Source organism: Anomaloglossus baeobatrachus, chromosome 8, assembly GCF_048569485.1.
Source record: "Anomaloglossus baeobatrachus isolate aAnoBae1 chromosome 8, aAnoBae1.hap1, whole genome shotgun sequence".
NCBI lineage: Eukaryota > Metazoa > Chordata > Amphibia > Anura > Aromobatidae > Anomaloglossus > Anomaloglossus baeobatrachus.
The window spans coordinates 3373280-3391317 of NC_134360.1; the positions used below are offsets into that span (position 1 = coordinate 3373280).

The window sequence follows — 18038 nt, forward strand, 5'->3', positions numbered from 1 at the left end:
TAAACTCACTGTTTATTTAGTTTTTATTTAATTCTAGTGTTACTGAAACACTGGGGGCTGCCATGCTGGATTTGGTGTTTGTAACAATAGTTACTCACCTCAACTCCTTTATGGCAGCGCCCTGTACCCGGACTGCGACCTGTACTTAATACAGGAAAGCTCCCTGCTGTGACCTGGACGCGCCGCCTGGGCTATCCAGATCACAACAGAGAGAGGAGATCGGTGCCATATTTGTGCAGCTCACAGCTTATGCTGTGCGCTGCACTTTCCCCCTGTCACCCGTTCGGCCTGTGTGAGTACCAGCGCCCTTCCCCCCGCCGCTGCTGCTACCTTCACCAAACACAACCCCTGTCCCCCCCCCCCCCCCCCCCCGTGCCACGACCACTACCCACCCCCCCCACTCTCCTTGCCTGGACTGATGTCATGCATCGCAAGTTCACAATGTAAGTTATTTATTTGATTTTTTTACTGCTAATTACCATTGTTTCAGTCCAGTTGTGGCTTTATACAGCAGGGAGGAGCATTCCTTGCTGTACTAAGTGAACATTGGAGCGATTGATCTGTCAATGGCCCTTTAAACATATTGTACGGCTCTCGCGGAATTATATTTCAAAATATGTGGCGTTTACGGCTCTCTTAGCCAAAAAGGTTCCTGACCCCTGGTATAAAGGATACTACTTTGCAATATCCAGGACAGGTCCTTGTCCAGACACCAAGACACATTTATCATGAAACTGTCTGAAGATGCGCAGTGGACTGTGAGACATCATCACCTGATCCTGCGAAATCTGGGAAAAAAGAAAGTGTAATAAGAAGTGAAATCACACGACTCGTCCTGAGCAAAAAAACGCAAACTACGATGGGAACCGTCACAGATTCCAGCAAAATAAGCAAATGTAAACGGAGGAAAGTTCAACTGATTGCAAAAACCGCGGCTGGATTGTGTGCAGCGTAGCTTGTTTTTAAAACAAAAAAAAAGTTTCGGTGCGAGTGCAAAACGCGTAGAAAACAAAAAATTGCTCCATTTCCCGCGCTCTGCTCTGAGATCCACTCACCGGCACCCCGAGGATCTGCGACAGCTGGTCGGCTTTGGTCTGGCGGAGGCAGTTACCAGCGTTAGTGACGAAGACGACCGGCACCAGGAATTGTCCTTGGCTGTTCACCAACTTCTGAAAGGCTTTTTTGGCAGCGGGAATCGGGGTCTTTCCTCGGACCAATACTCCATCAATGTCAAATAACAGTCCAAATGTTGGCTGGAAGCTCGACTGAAAAGAAACAAACCGGACGGTGAGTGGTGGCAGAAAGTCACGCGCAGCCATTACATCATGTGCACAATAGTGCAGTATTACATACGGAGACATCAGAGCCGCTCGGTCCTTCACATCCAGTCCAGCCATTAGATACCTGGAGGCCAGTGCCATCCCTCATGAGTAGTGTATATTTATCCCGCCGCCCTCCCTTACAGCTGAACCTCCCCCAATATCTGTCGTCTGGTGATCGGCCTCCGAACACATCCTACAGGGCTGTTATGGTAAACTGGTGGAGATACGGCCACTCATCCGATGTGAGGATCGTTAAGACGCACTCCATGTTCTCCCAGTGTTTCCTCCTGTACTCCACCACATACTGATAGTGGATGTAGGTTGTGAACCCGATGGGGACAGGGATGATGAGGTCTGTACAGCGCTGTGGAATACGACAGCGCTATGTAATATATATGGGGATGACCAATGGGTCTGTGCACATAATTTTTGCCGGCCCTTGTAGACCGGACACAGAGGAAGCTGATATTATAGAGCGTTATCCGCACTCGTTTGATGTCCCACATGGTGTAAAGCCGACAGAAGACCCTTCTCTGCCCTCGCAGGTCGTCACCAGATCCCCCAGAATCCACTCTCCATGGAAAGTGAGGTTTATGGATCCAGGTGACAGTCGATCGGGTTTGATGCCATGTTTCACATTTCTGATCCTCGGCTCGTCGTCACCTGGAGCCCGGACCAGTCTGGAGTCAGTTCCTCCCGATGGAGAAATCTTCTGTACGGGGACATCATTTGGCAGAAGCGAATCCATGACGTAACGTTCACCAGTCTGTACAGAACAGGCACAAATCATCCGAGGGGCGGATTCCCTATAATTACACGACGAATCCAGACAAAACCACTTCACGCCGGAGTCTCACACGCATCAGGGTTTATCAATGTTCCTGGACCAGGAGCCCCCCGAAGCCACGGGAAAAAGTCTGGAGACCGACACAAGGGTCACAGCTTCAGTGTTTTGGATCTTTAGTCGGATGTTTCTACGGTTACTGGAGCACAATTAGAAACATTTCATCAGTTTCAAACCTTTATTGTCAAATGCATGAATATTCTCAGCGCGGCCCCCGATTCCTCCAGACCCTGCTCTTCCCCCTGCGGCTGGATATCGGCTCCTGGGCAGATCCAGACTGATGGCCGCTCCTTACCTGATCAGTGCTTATATGTTCTCTGATGAAGCCCCCCTGCAGACGGGGACCCCTGGAAGAAAGGCGTTCCGAGAAGAAAAGCTTGGAGCCACCATCCTGTGTATGCCGACACTAAAGCCCACACAGACCATTCATGTGTGGGGGCTTCTCATCCATGGAGGGGGTCACTCAATGTGTGGGGGCTTCTCATCCATGGAGGGGGTCACTCACAATGTGTGGAGGCTTCTCATCCATGGAGGGGGTCACTCACAATGTGTGGAGGCTTCTCATCCATGAAGGGGGTCACTCACAATGTGTGGAGGCTTCTCATCCATGAAGGGGGTCACTCACAATGTGTGGAGGCTTCTCATCCGTGGAGGGGGTCACTCACAATGTGTGGAGGCTTCTCATCCGTGGAGGGGGGCACTCACAATGTGTGGGGGCTTCTCATCCATGGAGGGGGTCACTCACAATGTGTGGGGACTTCTCATCCGTGGAGGAGGTCACTCACAATGTGTGGAGGCTTCTCATCCATGGAGGGGGTCACTCACAATGTGTGGAGGCTTCTCATCCATGAAGGGGGTCACTCACAATGTGTGGAGGCTTCTCATCCATGGAGGGGGTCACTCACAATGTGTGGAGGCTTCTCATCCATGGAGGGAGTCACTCACAATGTGTGGAGGCTTCTCATCCATGGAGGGGGTCACTCACAATGTGTGGAGGCTTCTCATCCATGGAGGGGGTCACTCACAATGTGTGGAGGCTTCTCATCCATGGAGGGAGTCACTCACAATGTGTGGAGGCTTCTCATCCATGGAGGGAGTCACTCACAATGTGTGGAGGCTTCTCATCCATGGAGGGGGTCACTCACAATGTGTGGGGACTTCTCATCCGTGGAGGAGGTCACTCACAATGTGTGGAGGCTTATCATCCGTGGAGGGGGTCACTCACAATGTGTGGAGGCTTCTCATCCATGAAGGGGGTCACTCACAATGTGTGGAGGCTTCTCATCCGTGGAGGGGGGCACTCACAATGTGTGGAGGCTTCTCATCCGTGGAGGGGGGCACTCACAATGTGTGGAGGCTTCTCATCCGTGGAGGGGGTCACTCACAATGTGTGGAGGCTTCTCATCCATGGAGGGGGGCACTCACAATGTGTGGAGGCTTCTCATCCATGGAGGGGTCACTCAATGTGTGGAGGCTTCTCATCCATCAAGGGGGTCACTCACAATGTGTGGAGGCTTCTAATCCATGGAGGGGGTCACTCACAATGTGTGGAGGCTTCTCATCCATGGAGGAGTCACTCACAATGTGTGGAGGCTTCTCATCCATGGAGGGAGTCACTCACAATGTGTGGAGGCTTCTCATCCATGAAGGGGGTCACTCACAATGTGTGGAGGCTTCTCATCCATGGAGGAGGTCACTCACAATGTGTGGAGGCTTCTCATCCATGGAGGGAGTCACTCACAATGTGTGGAGGCTTCTCATCCATGGAGGGGGTCACTCACAATGTGTGGAGGCTTCTCATCCATGGAGGGGGTCACTCACAATGTGTGGAGGCTTCTCATCCATGGAGGGAGTCACTCACAATGTGTGGAGGCTTCTCATCCATGGAGGGGGTCACTCACAATGTGTGGAGGCTTCTCATCCATGGAGGGGGTCACTCACAATGTGTGGGGGCTTCTCATTCATGGAGGGGTCACTCACAATATGTGGGGGCTTCTCATCCATGGAGGGGGTCACTCACAATGTGTGGGGGCTTCTCATCCATGGAGGGAGTCACTCACAATGTGTTGGGGCTTCTCATCCATGGAGGGGGATCCCTCACAATATGTGGGGGCTTCTCATCCATGGAGGGGGATCCCTCACAATGTGTGGGGGCTTCTCATCCATGGAGGGAGTCACTCACAATGTGTGGAGGCTTCTCATCCATGGAGGGGGATCCCTCACAATATGTGGGGGCTTCTCATCCATGGAGGGAGTCACTCACAATGTGTGGGGGCTTCTCATCCATGGAGGGGGGTCACTTATAACTTTGCCTAAAAACACTGCTATGAATATAGTGGGATCTTACTGATCCAGTATCTAGCTGATTAACAATGTTTTCCCCCCATGACGGAGACAATGTCATCAGCCAGAAGTGATCACTAAGAGATTTGGGAAACAAAACATTTCATTTAGGTCAATTACCTACCAGATCTCTGTCCCATTCAGGACCTGTGATCCTCAAAAAGAGAAACAAAACCCCAGAGGCCGATAACCTCCCAGCACTGATCAGGTAAGGAGCGGCCGTCAGTCCGGATCTGCCCAGGAGCTGATATCAAGACGCTGGGGGAAGGGCAGAGTCTGGAGGAATCGGGGGAAGGGCAGAGTCTGGAGGAATCGGGGGAAGGGCAGAGTCTGGAGGAATCGGGGGAAGGGCAGGGTCTGGAGGAATCGGGGGAAGGGCAGGGTCTGGAGGAATCGGGGAAAGGGCAGGGTCTGGAGGAATCGGGGAAAGGGCAGGGTCTGGAGGAATCGGGGAAAGGGCAGGGTCTGGAGGAATCGAGGGAAGGGCAGAGTCTGGAGGAATCGGGGGAAGGGCAGAGTCTGGAGGAATCGGGGGAAGGGCAGAGTCTGGAGGAATCGGGGGAAGGGCAGAGTCTGGAGGAATCGGGGGAAGGGCAGAGTCTGGAGGAATCGAGGGAAGGGCAGAGTCTGGAGGAATCGAGGGAAGGGCAGAGTCTGGAGGAATCGAGGGAAGGGCAGAGTCTGGAGGATTCGGGGGAAGGGCAGAGTCTGGAGGAATCGGGGGAAGGGCAGAGTCTGGAGGAATCGGGGGAAATCGGGGGAAGGGCAGAGTCTGGAGGAATCGGGGGAAGGGCAGAGTCTGGAGGAATCGGGGGAAGGGCAGAGTCTGGAGGAATCGGGGGAAGGGCAGAGTCTGGAGGAATCGGGGGAAGGGCAGAGTCTGGAGGAATCGGGGGAAGGGCAGAGTCTGGAGGAATCGGGGGAAGGGCAGAGTCTGGAGGAATCGGGGGTCGCGCTGGGAATATTTCATCCTTATATGAACTTTCTGTATTTGTCAATAAAAGTTGAAGAACTGATGAAAAGTTTATAATCGTACGTCAGTAACCATAGAAACGTCAGACTAAAGATCCAAACCACTGAAGCGGTGAACGGTGTTAGGCCATGTGCGCACGTTGCAGGCTTTTTTTTCACATTTTTGAGGGATTTTTTATCACAGAAACATCACAGGAGTGAAAATCTCTGTCTCTCTTCATACTCCCCGATCCGCGGCGCAGCTGTCACACTGCTCCGCAGCCTCTCATTCTTCTTCCCAACCCGCTCATTAGCCTCATTACATATTCACTGCTTCCCCGTCTGTGATTGGTTGCTGTCAGACGCACTCCCACACAGAGTGACAGCTTTGTGACTGCAACCAATCACAGCCGCCAGTGGGCGGGTCTATACTGTACAGGAACATAGATAAGAGAAAAACGGCGTGCGGTCTCCCCCCCCCCGCCCAATTTTTATACCGAGCCAAGATAAAGCCTTACAGCTGAGGGCTGGTATCCTCAGGCTGGGAAGACCCACGTTATTGGGAGCCCCCCAGCCTAGAAATATCAGCCAGCAGCTGCTCGGAATTGCCGCATCTATTAGATGTGACAGTCCTGGGACTTCCCAATTATAGCCAAGAAAATCCTTTATTTGAAAAATAAAAGCCCCTTCTTTCACCCCTTTATTAACCCCCAAACACACCTCCAGGTCCGAAATAATCGACACAAGGTCCCATGACGAGTCAGCTGTGCTACATCTTTGTCCTGTCACAGCGAGCGTCATAGAGCATGACTGCCAGCTGTGAGTGCAGACAGAGCCGCGCGATAAGAATGAACTCAGGTGATCCCCTGACGTCACAGCTGCGGGCCCCGCAGTACGGCGTGTGTCGTGGCAGTGACATCACGGGTTCCACACTGTGGAGGTTCAGGCCGTTACTGAAGTGAGCCACGCCATCAGTGGTGCCGTTACTCAGGTGAGTCCTCCACCTGCGGCTCACTACAGTCGCGGTCTGATTTGGGGGTCACAGGTAGGTGCGCAAGTTTTTTACACCCCCCAAAAATAAAAAAAAAAATAAGAAAAAGCTAGCCAAGCTAGCCGTCCTTCTATCAAGCTATTCTGTTGGATCTAATTTTCTATCTATCCATCTGCTCTATGCATGCATTTTTCCCGCTTTGTTTTTTTTTTTTTCAAACGCAGTGTTTACAGTTAAGTCTACCAGAGGGGGCAGTTTTGTTGTCAATCCGAAAAGCAGCGTGCGGACAGCCACAAAACAATATTTAAATTAAATAATAAAATATTTAAACTGTAAAAGATCATGGAGGACGGCGCCAGGTTCAGGAGCCTGAGAATCCCTGATCTGTGCAGACTCCGGCGTGAAGTGGTTTTGTCTGGATCCTCCGTGTAATTATAGGGAATCCGCCCCGTGGAGGACACGGTGTGTACCTGCTCTGCAGATTGATGGGAGTTATGTAATGTATTAGATCAGACACGCGATGTTCCAGGGATGTGAACGTGAGGAATAAACTCCAAGCACCTACGAGACGAAGAAGAAGAACTGCAGATTTACCTAGAATAGCTATGTGCACTTTGCTAAGTAAATACAAAAAAATCGTTAAAATGCTTTTAAAAAGGACAGTACAAGACTACAGAGAACTTCAGAGCGGCTCGCACATTCACCGTCCACCCCACTGACGTAGAGACGTAAGATCAGCCCAGATATTATACAGAGGGACGACCGCCGGACCGGACTAAAGAGAGACGTCCGAGCTGCGAACAACACCATGGCCGGACCCTGCACCGCGTCCACCGATACACTGTACAGTCAGGGACCCCCGGCCCTAAACCAGCCCTGGAGCCCAGGTCACCGTCCTGCAGAGCATATATATATATATATATATATATATATATATATATATATATATATGTTGAGGAGGACCTATACATCAAATACTTAATTAACCTTTTGACAAGGGATTGTGGGAAATATATCGATTTGCCTTACATAATTCAGGTTTCAGATCATATACATGACACAGATATGAAGATGGCCATCATTTCCTGTTATCTACACCTTGCTTGGAATGCAAGGAATGTCCAGATGAAAGAAGACCTCCATATAAGGGAAAGACTGGTCAAGCTGGAAATCACGGACCAAACCATCAGCATGGATGCACCAGATGACATCCCTCCCATCGTCATGGTTTCATCCACTGGAGTCAGACCCGCCCATCAACAGCAACACAGATCTCCCCATTGGCTAGCCAATGAACTGTCCCACTAAATGTGCATATCTGAACTTGTATACGCCCCTAGCCTATATCAAGAGGACGCATGAGTCTCTTCTGTCTGTTTGGTGCCATTTTCTACTGTGACCAAGAAGAGACTTCATATCCGACTGTGTCTGGTGTGAATTCTTTTATGCATGCACTTGGCCCATATCAATTCGGCCAGGCAGTAGGCAACTTGTGATCTCTGGTTAAGAGTTCACCCTAACATTATTGGCGCCCAACGTGGGGCTATCAGACGTCGACACCCGGAAACCCTTGGAATCGGCAATTGGAACGGCAGGACGAGCCCCACACCTTGAGAAAGGAGATTGATCGCCTCCTAACATTATTTTGCACGGTGAGTCTGCTGATTTTTATAATCTGTAGTCTTCCCTGTGTATTCTCGGGGTGTGTGGCACTGATTGCCTGACTGTGTCCGGTTTTCAGGGTCTCTGTACACGGCAGACGGGTCTCACGGCTGCTGGCCATATTAATTGCGGAAGAACCATCACGTGTTCAGTTGCCTGCTGCCTGTTTGTCTCAATGGGGAGATTGACTGGTAGTTAAAAGAGCAAGTGGGTTTGTGAGCAGCAGTGTCTGGAAACAAAAAAGGATTTTGTCTGTCACATGGTTAATGGTGGTGCCTGTGATATGGTTTGTGGTTCTGTGAGGAAATACGTGGGACTGCTGGTACGTGGTAATCTTGGGGCCTAGCGCAGTGTAGCGTGAAGTGGCTGGTACGGATACCATTGGGGCATAGCGTTTAAGTTGCGCATTGTGGCTGGTACGTGGTAGTCTTGGGGCCTAACGCTGGACGTGAAGTGGCTGGTACGGATACCATTGGGGCTTAGCGCAAGCTTGGATGATATAATTGGTATGAGGTGTCTTGGGGTCTAGAAAGAGCGCTGGATGTGAATCGGCTGGTACGGGCACCTTGTAGCCAGGGGTGACACCATTGGTGTCTTTGTGAATTACAGAACGCAGAAATCAGACAGGGACCACTTGACAGAGTAAGGAAGGATTTGGAAGTGTATGCTGCAAACCCTAGGTTTTCTTTAGTGTTTCAGTTGTGTCATCTCCCCATCTTTTTGTCTGTTTTTGTCTGTTATTCTTATCTTGGTCTGCATAGAGAAAGATTGTTTGGTGTTGTTTATCTTGGGAGAGGATGGAAAAATTGATGAAGGTTTGTCGTATTGGCAATAAGCCAAATTCAGATGGCAAATTAGACCCATGCACATTAGTTGCAGCTCGTGAAGGGAAGAGTCATATAAAACAATGTAGAAAACTCATGAAATTGTGTGGGATGCCAGCAGGAGGAAGATTGCAGCCTTTAGAGTGGAAGCTTGTGTTAACAGAGAGAAAAGGTGTTTTGGAAGACAATGGATTGCTATCTGCGGCCTGTGCATGGGGAAGAGTTTCTGAAAGATTATATAGAGAAAACTGGGTAGAAGAAGTGAGGAAAAAGAAAGACAAAGTTTTAAATTATGTGTATTACAAGACTATACCTTGTGAGCGACCACCTCCATATAATGCTGATGCTGTGGTATGGACCTGTTCTGGTTGTAGTTGTAGAAATTCGGATGAGGATAAATTTTGTTGTGGATGTGGTGACTCTAGGCCGCAAAATGGTGGACAAAAGCCATGTGGTGAATCTGCTGGTGGCCATCTTGGAGGAGGAACATGTGCTACTTCCAGTGTCGGCCATCTTGGAGGAGGAACATGTGCTACTTCCAGTGTCGGCCATCTTGGAGGAGGAACATGTGCTACTTCCAGTGTCGGCCATCTTGGAGGAGGAGCAGGTGCCACTTCCAGTGTCGGCCATCTTGGAGGAGGAACATGTGCTACTTCCAGTGTCGGCCATCTTGGAGGAGGAGCAGGTGCCACTTCCAGTGTCGGCCATTTTGTTGAAGATGAATGTGCTCGACCCGGTGGTAGCCATTTTGTTGAAGACAAATGTGCTCGACCCGGTGGTAGCCATTTTGCTGAAGACAAATGTGCTGTCCCTAGTGATACCCGCCCAGATTCCCTCTACCCAGTAATGACCATTAACGGTCAGTACTACATCCCTCTGGGAAGTGAACAGACATTACCCACATTTCCTGTCACAACGATTTCCAGTGAAGCATCAACCCTTTCCCCCACCACTTCCGCTGTGAATCCAGCTATCCTCCCACCTGGATCATCTCCAGCACCGACACTTTCCACTGTCGCTTCCGCTGCTAATTTAGCTGCACAACCACAGGAATCACTCTCAGCACCAACCCTTTCCACTGTCACCTTTGAGGTCAATCCAGTCACACACTCACGTGAGCCACTCCAAGCAGCAACCTTTCCTCCCAACACTTCTGATGCAACAGCACTCTCACGCTCACGCAGTCTCTCTAATACTGCTCCCGGCGCCTCGAGGGTCCTTTCACAACCAAGTGCACATCTATATGGGACGGTAGCCACTGTATCAGATGAAGGCACAATTTGGGAAGGGAACACTAATACCACAGGGAGCATAGGGGGAAGGGAATACTGGCAACCAGTTCTTGAAAAAGAAATTCCAGAGGGACCTTTATTGGTGGTGGGTAAAGGTGACATAACAACAATGGAGACAGACGCTATTGTCAATGCTGCAAATTCTCATTTAAAACACAATGGAGGTATAGCTAGAGCTATAGTGGAGGCAGGAGGGGCGACTATTCAAGCTGACAGTCGAGTCATTGTTGAGTCACGTGGGCAGATAGCTATTGGGGACATAGCAGTGACTAAACCTGGCAGTCTTCCCTGTAGATTGATTATACACGCTGTGATATCTACTTTTGACCCAATGCATCCAGACGTTAGTACACAACAACTTCGCACAGCAATAACTCGCATTCTAGAATATGCGAATACTAGTCAGCAGATTGAAACCCTGACAATCCCCGCTATTGGTTCTGGCATTTTTGGATATCCCATTCATGCATGTGCAAGAGAGATAGTAGGCGTTATAATGAACAAATGCAGCCCCCCAAACATTTGCTGTCTCTCTGAAATCAGGTTAATTAGTAATGAAGACAGGATTGTAAAGGCTTTCAAGACTGCCTGCCTCACCTGGACTCCACCTTATGATATAGGAGCTATTCAATCGCAAACTCTCCTTCCAGGCTTACCACCTCCTCCTGCTCCTCTCATACAAGTGTCGATGCCCATACCCCCACTGCCACCTCCAATCCCACCGCTGGTGCCACTACCAATAGCGGAAAAGCCCACGTCTGGAGAGCCCACCCTCTATGTCAAGTTTACACCACAGCAAGCTGCTACTCTATTGAACCAGCTTCCAGATCCAGAAAAGCAGCCGATGCCTTTTTACAGAAGCATGCTTCAAATCCAGAGAAATTACTCCGCAACGTGGCAAGATCTCATTTCCCTGACAAATCTTAAAGCGGGCGATGCATATTGGCCTGTTATGGAAACTGCATTCAATGATGCCACACTTGTCAGTGACACCACGTGGGACTCCGGTGTTGAGTTCTGCCAACAACTAAAGACATGGGCCTCAGATAAGCTGGCTGATCAATCAACATCGCTCAAGGATGTCACACAAGAACCAGGAGAATCAGTGGAGAGATATCATGCTCGTTTAACTCAAATGTTTAGTGACCTCGGCTTCAGTATCCAGATTAAGGTTCAACGAACACTGCTCGTCTCCTCTTTTGTTGAAGGCCTTCGAGAAGCCCTGAGGAAGCAATTCCAAGCAATCAGACCTGAGTATGCCACATTGGATCCTAAGGATGTCTTAACGATAGCTAAGGGGTTTGAAAAAACACTCCCTGAAAAAACTGTAACAACTTCAAATAAGAAGACTCATATCCTATGGAATGATGTACATCATGTACAACATCAAGGTCAGCTTCCTTCAACACCATATGCTAGAGGTCTCTGTTTCAATTGTGGCAAACCTGGTCACTACAAACGCGACTGTAGAAACTTTTCTCGGGAACAATACCACGGTGGACACAACCGTAGACTTGCCTATCCCCGAAAGGACCAGTATTATTTAAATCAGCCACAACCACAGGTCCACCCAGATGCCAGTCACATCGCTGCTCTGAGGGATCCGAATACCCAATAGGACAAGGGCAAGCCCGTGTCCACTACTTTGGCTTCTACGTCTGGTCCAATAGCCAAAGTAACCATCAACGTTCAAGGCAAACCCTTACCGTTCCTTGTGGATACAGGTGCAGCCAGAAGTGTTATCAGACTACAGGACCTGCCTTTTCCCGACCTGATATCCTCTGAAGCTGTGACATGCGTGGGAGTAGATGGCAAGCCTACTTCTAACAAGCTCACCCGAGAAGTACAGGTTGGACCATACGAAGATGTATTTATGCGCCTAGTGGTGTCCCCCACTTGTCCCACTAACCTTCTGGGAGCAGACCTTCTCCAAAGATTGAAAGCGACTATCAACTATTCATCTAATGGTCTTACCATCACCATTACTGATCCGCTCGATCCGAGTGAAGAGTGTCAACTTCAGGCAGCACCGTTGCTTATGATGATGGACGAAGTCGTTAATTCTGCCTCGGGTATTCCACCAGAAGTGATGTCGCAAGTCCCGTCTACTCTATGGTCCACTGGTCCTGAAGATATTGGACGTCTTGCTGTACCTCCTGTACGGGCCATTCTTAAACCTGGAGCTCAACTCCCAAGGGTGCCTCAGTACCCACTCAAATCTGCCCAGGAAGAGTCTTTAGGCACTCAAATTAAGACTCTCTTGGATAACGGGGCACTAGTCAAATGTACCTCTCTCTGTAACACACCTTTGTTCCCAGTCAAGAAGAGGACATTGAAGGGAGAAGCCCCAAAGTACCGTATGGTTCAAGATCTCCGGGCTGTTAATGCAGCAACTGTATTGGAAAGTCCCATTGTGCCCAATCCACATACATTGCTGTCTCAGATACCATCGGATGCTACACGTTTCACTGTCATCGATCTAGCCAATGCTTTCTTCAGCGTACCATTGCATCCAGAAGATTGGTACCTGTTTGCCTTCACTTACCAAGGATCACAATACACCTGGACGGTCTTGCCACAAGGAGCACAGAATTCACCAAGTCATTTCTCTCAAGCCCTTGCCTCTTGTCTGAAGCCTTGGAGAGAGATGAACCATCAGGTTGTTCTCCTTCAGTATGTCGATGATCTTCTATTGTGTTGTCCTGATCAAGCAGTAGCTGAAAAATCAAGTCTCAGTCTTCTACTTCACCTCGCACAACAGAACTGCAAAGTGTCCCTCAACAAAGTTCAATGGTGTCAACCCAAAGTTATGTTTCTAGGACACTGTCTCTCTCCAGGGTTAAAACATCTCACAAGTGAAAGAAAAGACGCAATTGAGACAGTTCCTCTACCAAAAGGAACTAAGCAGCTACAAGCTTTCTTGGGACTTATCACCTACTGCCGGCAGTGGATTCCAGACGCCTCGAAGTTGATGCAACCATTGTATGATGACCTCAAGATGTCTGTTTTCCCACTAAAACCAGAGTCTGTGGAAGCTTTCTTTGCTCTTAAACAAGCCATACAATCTGCACCAGCCCTTGGAATCCCGAATTATCAGCTGCCTTTCTACCTGTTTATCAGTGAAGTAGCAGGACATGCCTCCGGAGTCCTGGCCCAGAAACATGGGGGAAAAACAAGGCCCATCGGTTATTACTCTGCCCGTCTGGACACTGTGTCTCAAGCTTCACCAACTTGCCTTAGAGCCGTACATGCTGCACATATGCTCCTGGACAAAACTTCAGACATCATCTTAGGACATCCAGTGCTCTTGATGGCTCCACACGATCTCAAAGCTATACTTGACCAGACTCAACCTAAACATCTGTCACTACAGCGTCATATGAGACTCCAATGTTCCCTCCTAATTCCGGATAATGTCACTCTTGTCCGCTGTACCGTCCTTAACCCGTCCACACTGCTTCCTCTTTCCAGGGGGTTACTCACAGCAAGTTGGGCTGCAGTGTGTACATCGCCCAGGCCAAAAACTAATGCTCTACCAGGATACAGCTAAACCCCCACTAATGTGGAAGCATCACAGGTGCAGATGAAGCAGATCACACACACACCTCCATGGAATGGAGGGGAGGCGAATGCTAGATGATAAAACTGCACACTGGTGACTTGCATAGAGCGCTGTTCACATGCAGATGACACAGTCACAAACCCGCAGCCTATTAGGTGACGCCCTTCTATTAGATCAGGCGGGCTGCCAAGCCGTACCCCACTGTGTATCATGCACGGACAGACACTCTACAATGCAAGGCCCAACAGAAAGGGGCCTGGCTGTATCCTGTACAAACAAAAAAATATGAGGTTTTTGTTGGTATTTATGGCCATAAAACGTAAGCCTACACCCTCGTCACGGGACCTCATGTCTGTAGGTCCCTACACTAAATATAAAAATAGCAACAAAAAGAGGATTTTTGGAGGACATTATCCTCTTTTTGTTGGAGGTGTGTGTGTGATCTGCTTCATCTGCACCTGTGATGCTTCCACATTAGTGGGGGTTTAGCTGTATCCTGGTAGAGCATTAGTTTTTGGCCTGGGCGATGTACACACTGCAGCCCAACTTGCTGTGAGTAATACTTGATTTTTGGAGGACATTATCCTCTTTTTGTTGCTATTTTTATATTTAGTGTAGGGACCTACAGACATGAGGTCCCGTGACGAGGGTGTAGGCTTACGTTTTATGGCCATAAATACCAACAAAAACCTCATATTTTTTTGTTTGTACAGGATACAGCCAGGCCCCTTTCTGTTGGGCCTTGCATTGTAGAGTGTCTGTCCGTGCATGATACACAGTGGGGTACGGCTTGGCAGCCCGCCTGATCTAATAGAAGGGCGTCACCTAATAGGCTGCGGGTTTGTGACTGTGTCATCTGCATGTGAACAGCGCTCTATGCAAGTCACCAGTGTGCAGTTTTATCATCTAGCATTCGCCTCCCCTCCATTCCATGGAGGTGTGTGTGTGATCTGCTTCATCTGCACCTGTGATGCTTCCACATTAGTGGGGGTTTAGCTGTATCCTGGTAGAGCATTAGTTTTTGGCCTGGGCGATGTACACACTGCAGCCCAACTTGCTGTGAGTAATACTTGATTTTTGGAGGACATTATCCTCTTTTTGTTGCTATTTTTATATTTAGTGTAGGGACCTACAGACATGAGGTCCCGTGACGAGGGTGTAGGCTTACGTTTTATGGCCATAAATACCAACAAAAACCTCATATTTTTTTGTTTGTACAGGATACAGCCAGGCCCCTTTCTGTTGGGCCTTGCATTGTAGAGTGTCTGTCCGTGCATGATACACAGTGGGGTACGGCTTGGCAGCCCGCCTGATCTAATAGAAGGGCGTCACCTAATAGGCTGCGGGTTTGTGACTGTGTCATCTGCATGTGAACAGCGCTCTATGCAAGTCACCAGTGTGCAGTTTTATCATCTAGCATTCGCCTCCCCTCCATTCCATGGAGGTGTGTGTGTGATCTGCTTCATCTGCACCTGTGATGCTTCCACATTAGTGGGGGTTTAGCTGTATCCTGGTAGAGCATTAGTTTTTGGCCTGGGCGATGTACACACTGCAGCCCAACTTGCTGTGAGTAATACTTGATTTTTGGAGGACATTATCCTCTTTTTGTTGCTATTTTTATATTTAGTGTAGGGACCTACAGACATGAGGTCCCGTGACGAGGGTGTAGGCTTACGTTTTATGGCCATAAATACCAACAAAAACCTCATATTTTTTTGTTTGTACAGGATACAGCCAGGCCCCTTTCTGTTGGGCCTTGCATTGTAGAGTGTCTGTCCGTGCATGATACACAGTGGGGTACGGCTTGGCAGCCCGCCTGATCTAATAGAAGGGCGTCACCTAATAGGCTGCGGGTTTGTGACTGTGTCATCTGCATGTGAACAGCGCTCTATGCAAGTCACCAGTGTGCAGTTTTATCATCTAGCATTCGCCTCCCCTCCATTCCATGGAGGTGTGTGTGTGATCTGCTTCATCTGCACCTGTGATGCTTCCACATTAGTGGGGGTTTAGCTGTATCCTGGTAGAGCATTAGTTTTTGGCCTGGGCGATGTACACACTGCAGCCCAACTTGCTGTGAGTAATACTTGATTTTTGGAGGACATTATCCTCTTTTTGTTGCTATTTTTATACTCTTTCCAGGGGGGATGTAGATGATGACAGTCATGCTCCAGGAGAAGAGGCCTATACGTACTCAGATGATCATGACTGTCTACAACAGATGCAGCAAGAAGCAGCCTCAAAGAAAATTGTGTCCGAAGACCCACTCCCGCACGCTGACCTGACGTTTTTTACCGATGGTTCCAGATTTGCAGATGAAACAGGAAGGTTCCATACAGGATATGCCGTGGTTACATATGACCAGGTTATCTCAGCAGGATCCCTACCACCACACATGTCTGCACAAGAAGCGGAACTTAAGGCTTTGACGCTGGCCTGTCAAGAAGCGGCAGAGAAGGTGGCCAACATCTACACGGATTCAAGATATGCTTTCGGAGTGGCTCATGACTTCGGCAGTATCTGGGCAGCCAGAGGATACCTAACGTCCAGTGGAAATCCTGTAAAACATGCTGCTGCCATAAAAGAACTTGTGGCTGCTGTGGACCTACCTTCAGAGGTTGCAGTGATCAAGATTAAAGCTCACGGGAAATTAAATTCTCCAGAGGCGAAGGGAAACTTCTTTGCTGACAAAATAGCGAAAACGTATGCTGTGCACCCACTTGGGAAAGAAAAAGCAGTGGTGTACGTGTCTCAAGATCCTGAAGAGGGACTCCAGACCTCTCCTATGAAGTTTATTCATCTACATCAAGACAAGGCACCCGATGATGAGAAAAAGCATTGGCAAGAAGCAGGAGCAAAAAAGGATGAAGATGGAGTTTGGAGGAAGAACAAAAAGATCTGTCTACCCCGCAACCTATACCCCTCGGTGACAGAATGGGCACATGGTATCACCCATAGAGGCAAGAACCAGATGAATGACTTGATTTGGAAGATGTATCTGGCACCGGGGATCTCTACTGTCACCCAAAACTATTGCAAGTCCTGCCTTGTGTGTGCAAAATGCAATCCAGCACCACCCCAAAAAGTTACTCAAAAACATTTGGCCAAACCACTCTATCCTTTCCAAAGAATTCAAATTGATCATATTCAAATGCCAAAAGTAGGGAAGTATGAGTATGTACTGGTAGTGACTGACATGTTCTCAGGATGGCCTGAAGCCTATCCGGTAACCAATATGACTGCCAGGGTGACTGTTAAGAGACTGATAACTGAGTTAGTATGCAGATATGGGGTCCCAGAGGTAATTGAGAGTGACCAAGGACCTGCATTCACGGCAGTATTGACGAAGGAGCTATGGACGTTTGTAGGAGCGGATTTGGGTCTTCATACCCCATATCACCCTCAGAGCAGTGGAAAAGTAGAAAGACTTAATGGTACCTTGAAAAACAAAATCCTGAAAGCTAGTCAGGAGGTCAAACTTCCCTGGACAGACATTTTGCCTATTGCCTTATATTCAGTCAGAAACACTCCAAGGGGTCCCACTAAACTCACACCATACGAGATTCTTTTTGGGGGGCCTCCAAGGCTGGGTCAATACTTCCCACAACAGCTAGCTTTAGGAAGTGATACTCTTGTGAATTATGTTATTGCCCTTGCTAAAGAATTGTCAATAACACATGCACGAGTTTTATCATCCATTCCAGATCCAGATTCCAGTGAAGGTGTCCATAGTTTCCAACCTGGTGACTACGTGCTGGTAAAGAAGTTCACCAGAAAGACATCCCTGGAACCGAGATTTGAAGGTCCCTACCAAGTGCTCCTGACTACTCCCACTTCTGTCAAACTTGAAGGAAGGCCAACGTGGATACACGCCTCCCACTGCAAGAAGTTCACGCCTCCATCAGAGTCTTCTGCATAATGCCGCATATCTTTTACCTTATGTGTTACACAGTTTTACACTCCTTTGTAGGAGCACAACAGGCCGCGATCACCCAAGCAGGGGGGGTGATTACGTTCTGGTATAACACCACTACACATGTTGCTTCTTTTAAATTCGATTATTGTGATGTAGTACAGTGTGACACTCAATGGGCTTCCTCACCTTCCTCAATGAGTCAACCAGCACAATTAAGATCAGGACAACAATATATATGTGTTACAGGTGATGGGTGGGGACAAACATGTAGTTCATGGAGGGCAGTCGGGTGGAACACTGGTGAAGATTGGGGTTATAGACCGAAGACAGCCCT

At 48.8% G+C, this 18038-nt stretch overlaps 1 protein-coding gene across 1 annotated transcript in view; it reads right to left on the reverse strand.

Annotated features, from left to right (window-relative positions):
* LOC142249565 (haloacid dehalogenase-like hydrolase domain-containing 5) overlaps positions 1-18038 on the reverse strand; it is a 60078-nt gene that overhangs the window by 29528 nt on the left and 12512 nt on the right. Inside the window, exons 2-3 of the mRNA XM_075321251.1 lie at positions 1056-1265; positions 676-788 (exon numbers count right to left, since the gene is read on the reverse strand). Of these exons, the coding sequence (XP_075177366.1) occupies positions 676-788; positions 1056-1265 (323 nt within the window). The remainder of the gene's footprint in view (positions 1-675; positions 789-1055; positions 1266-18038) is intronic.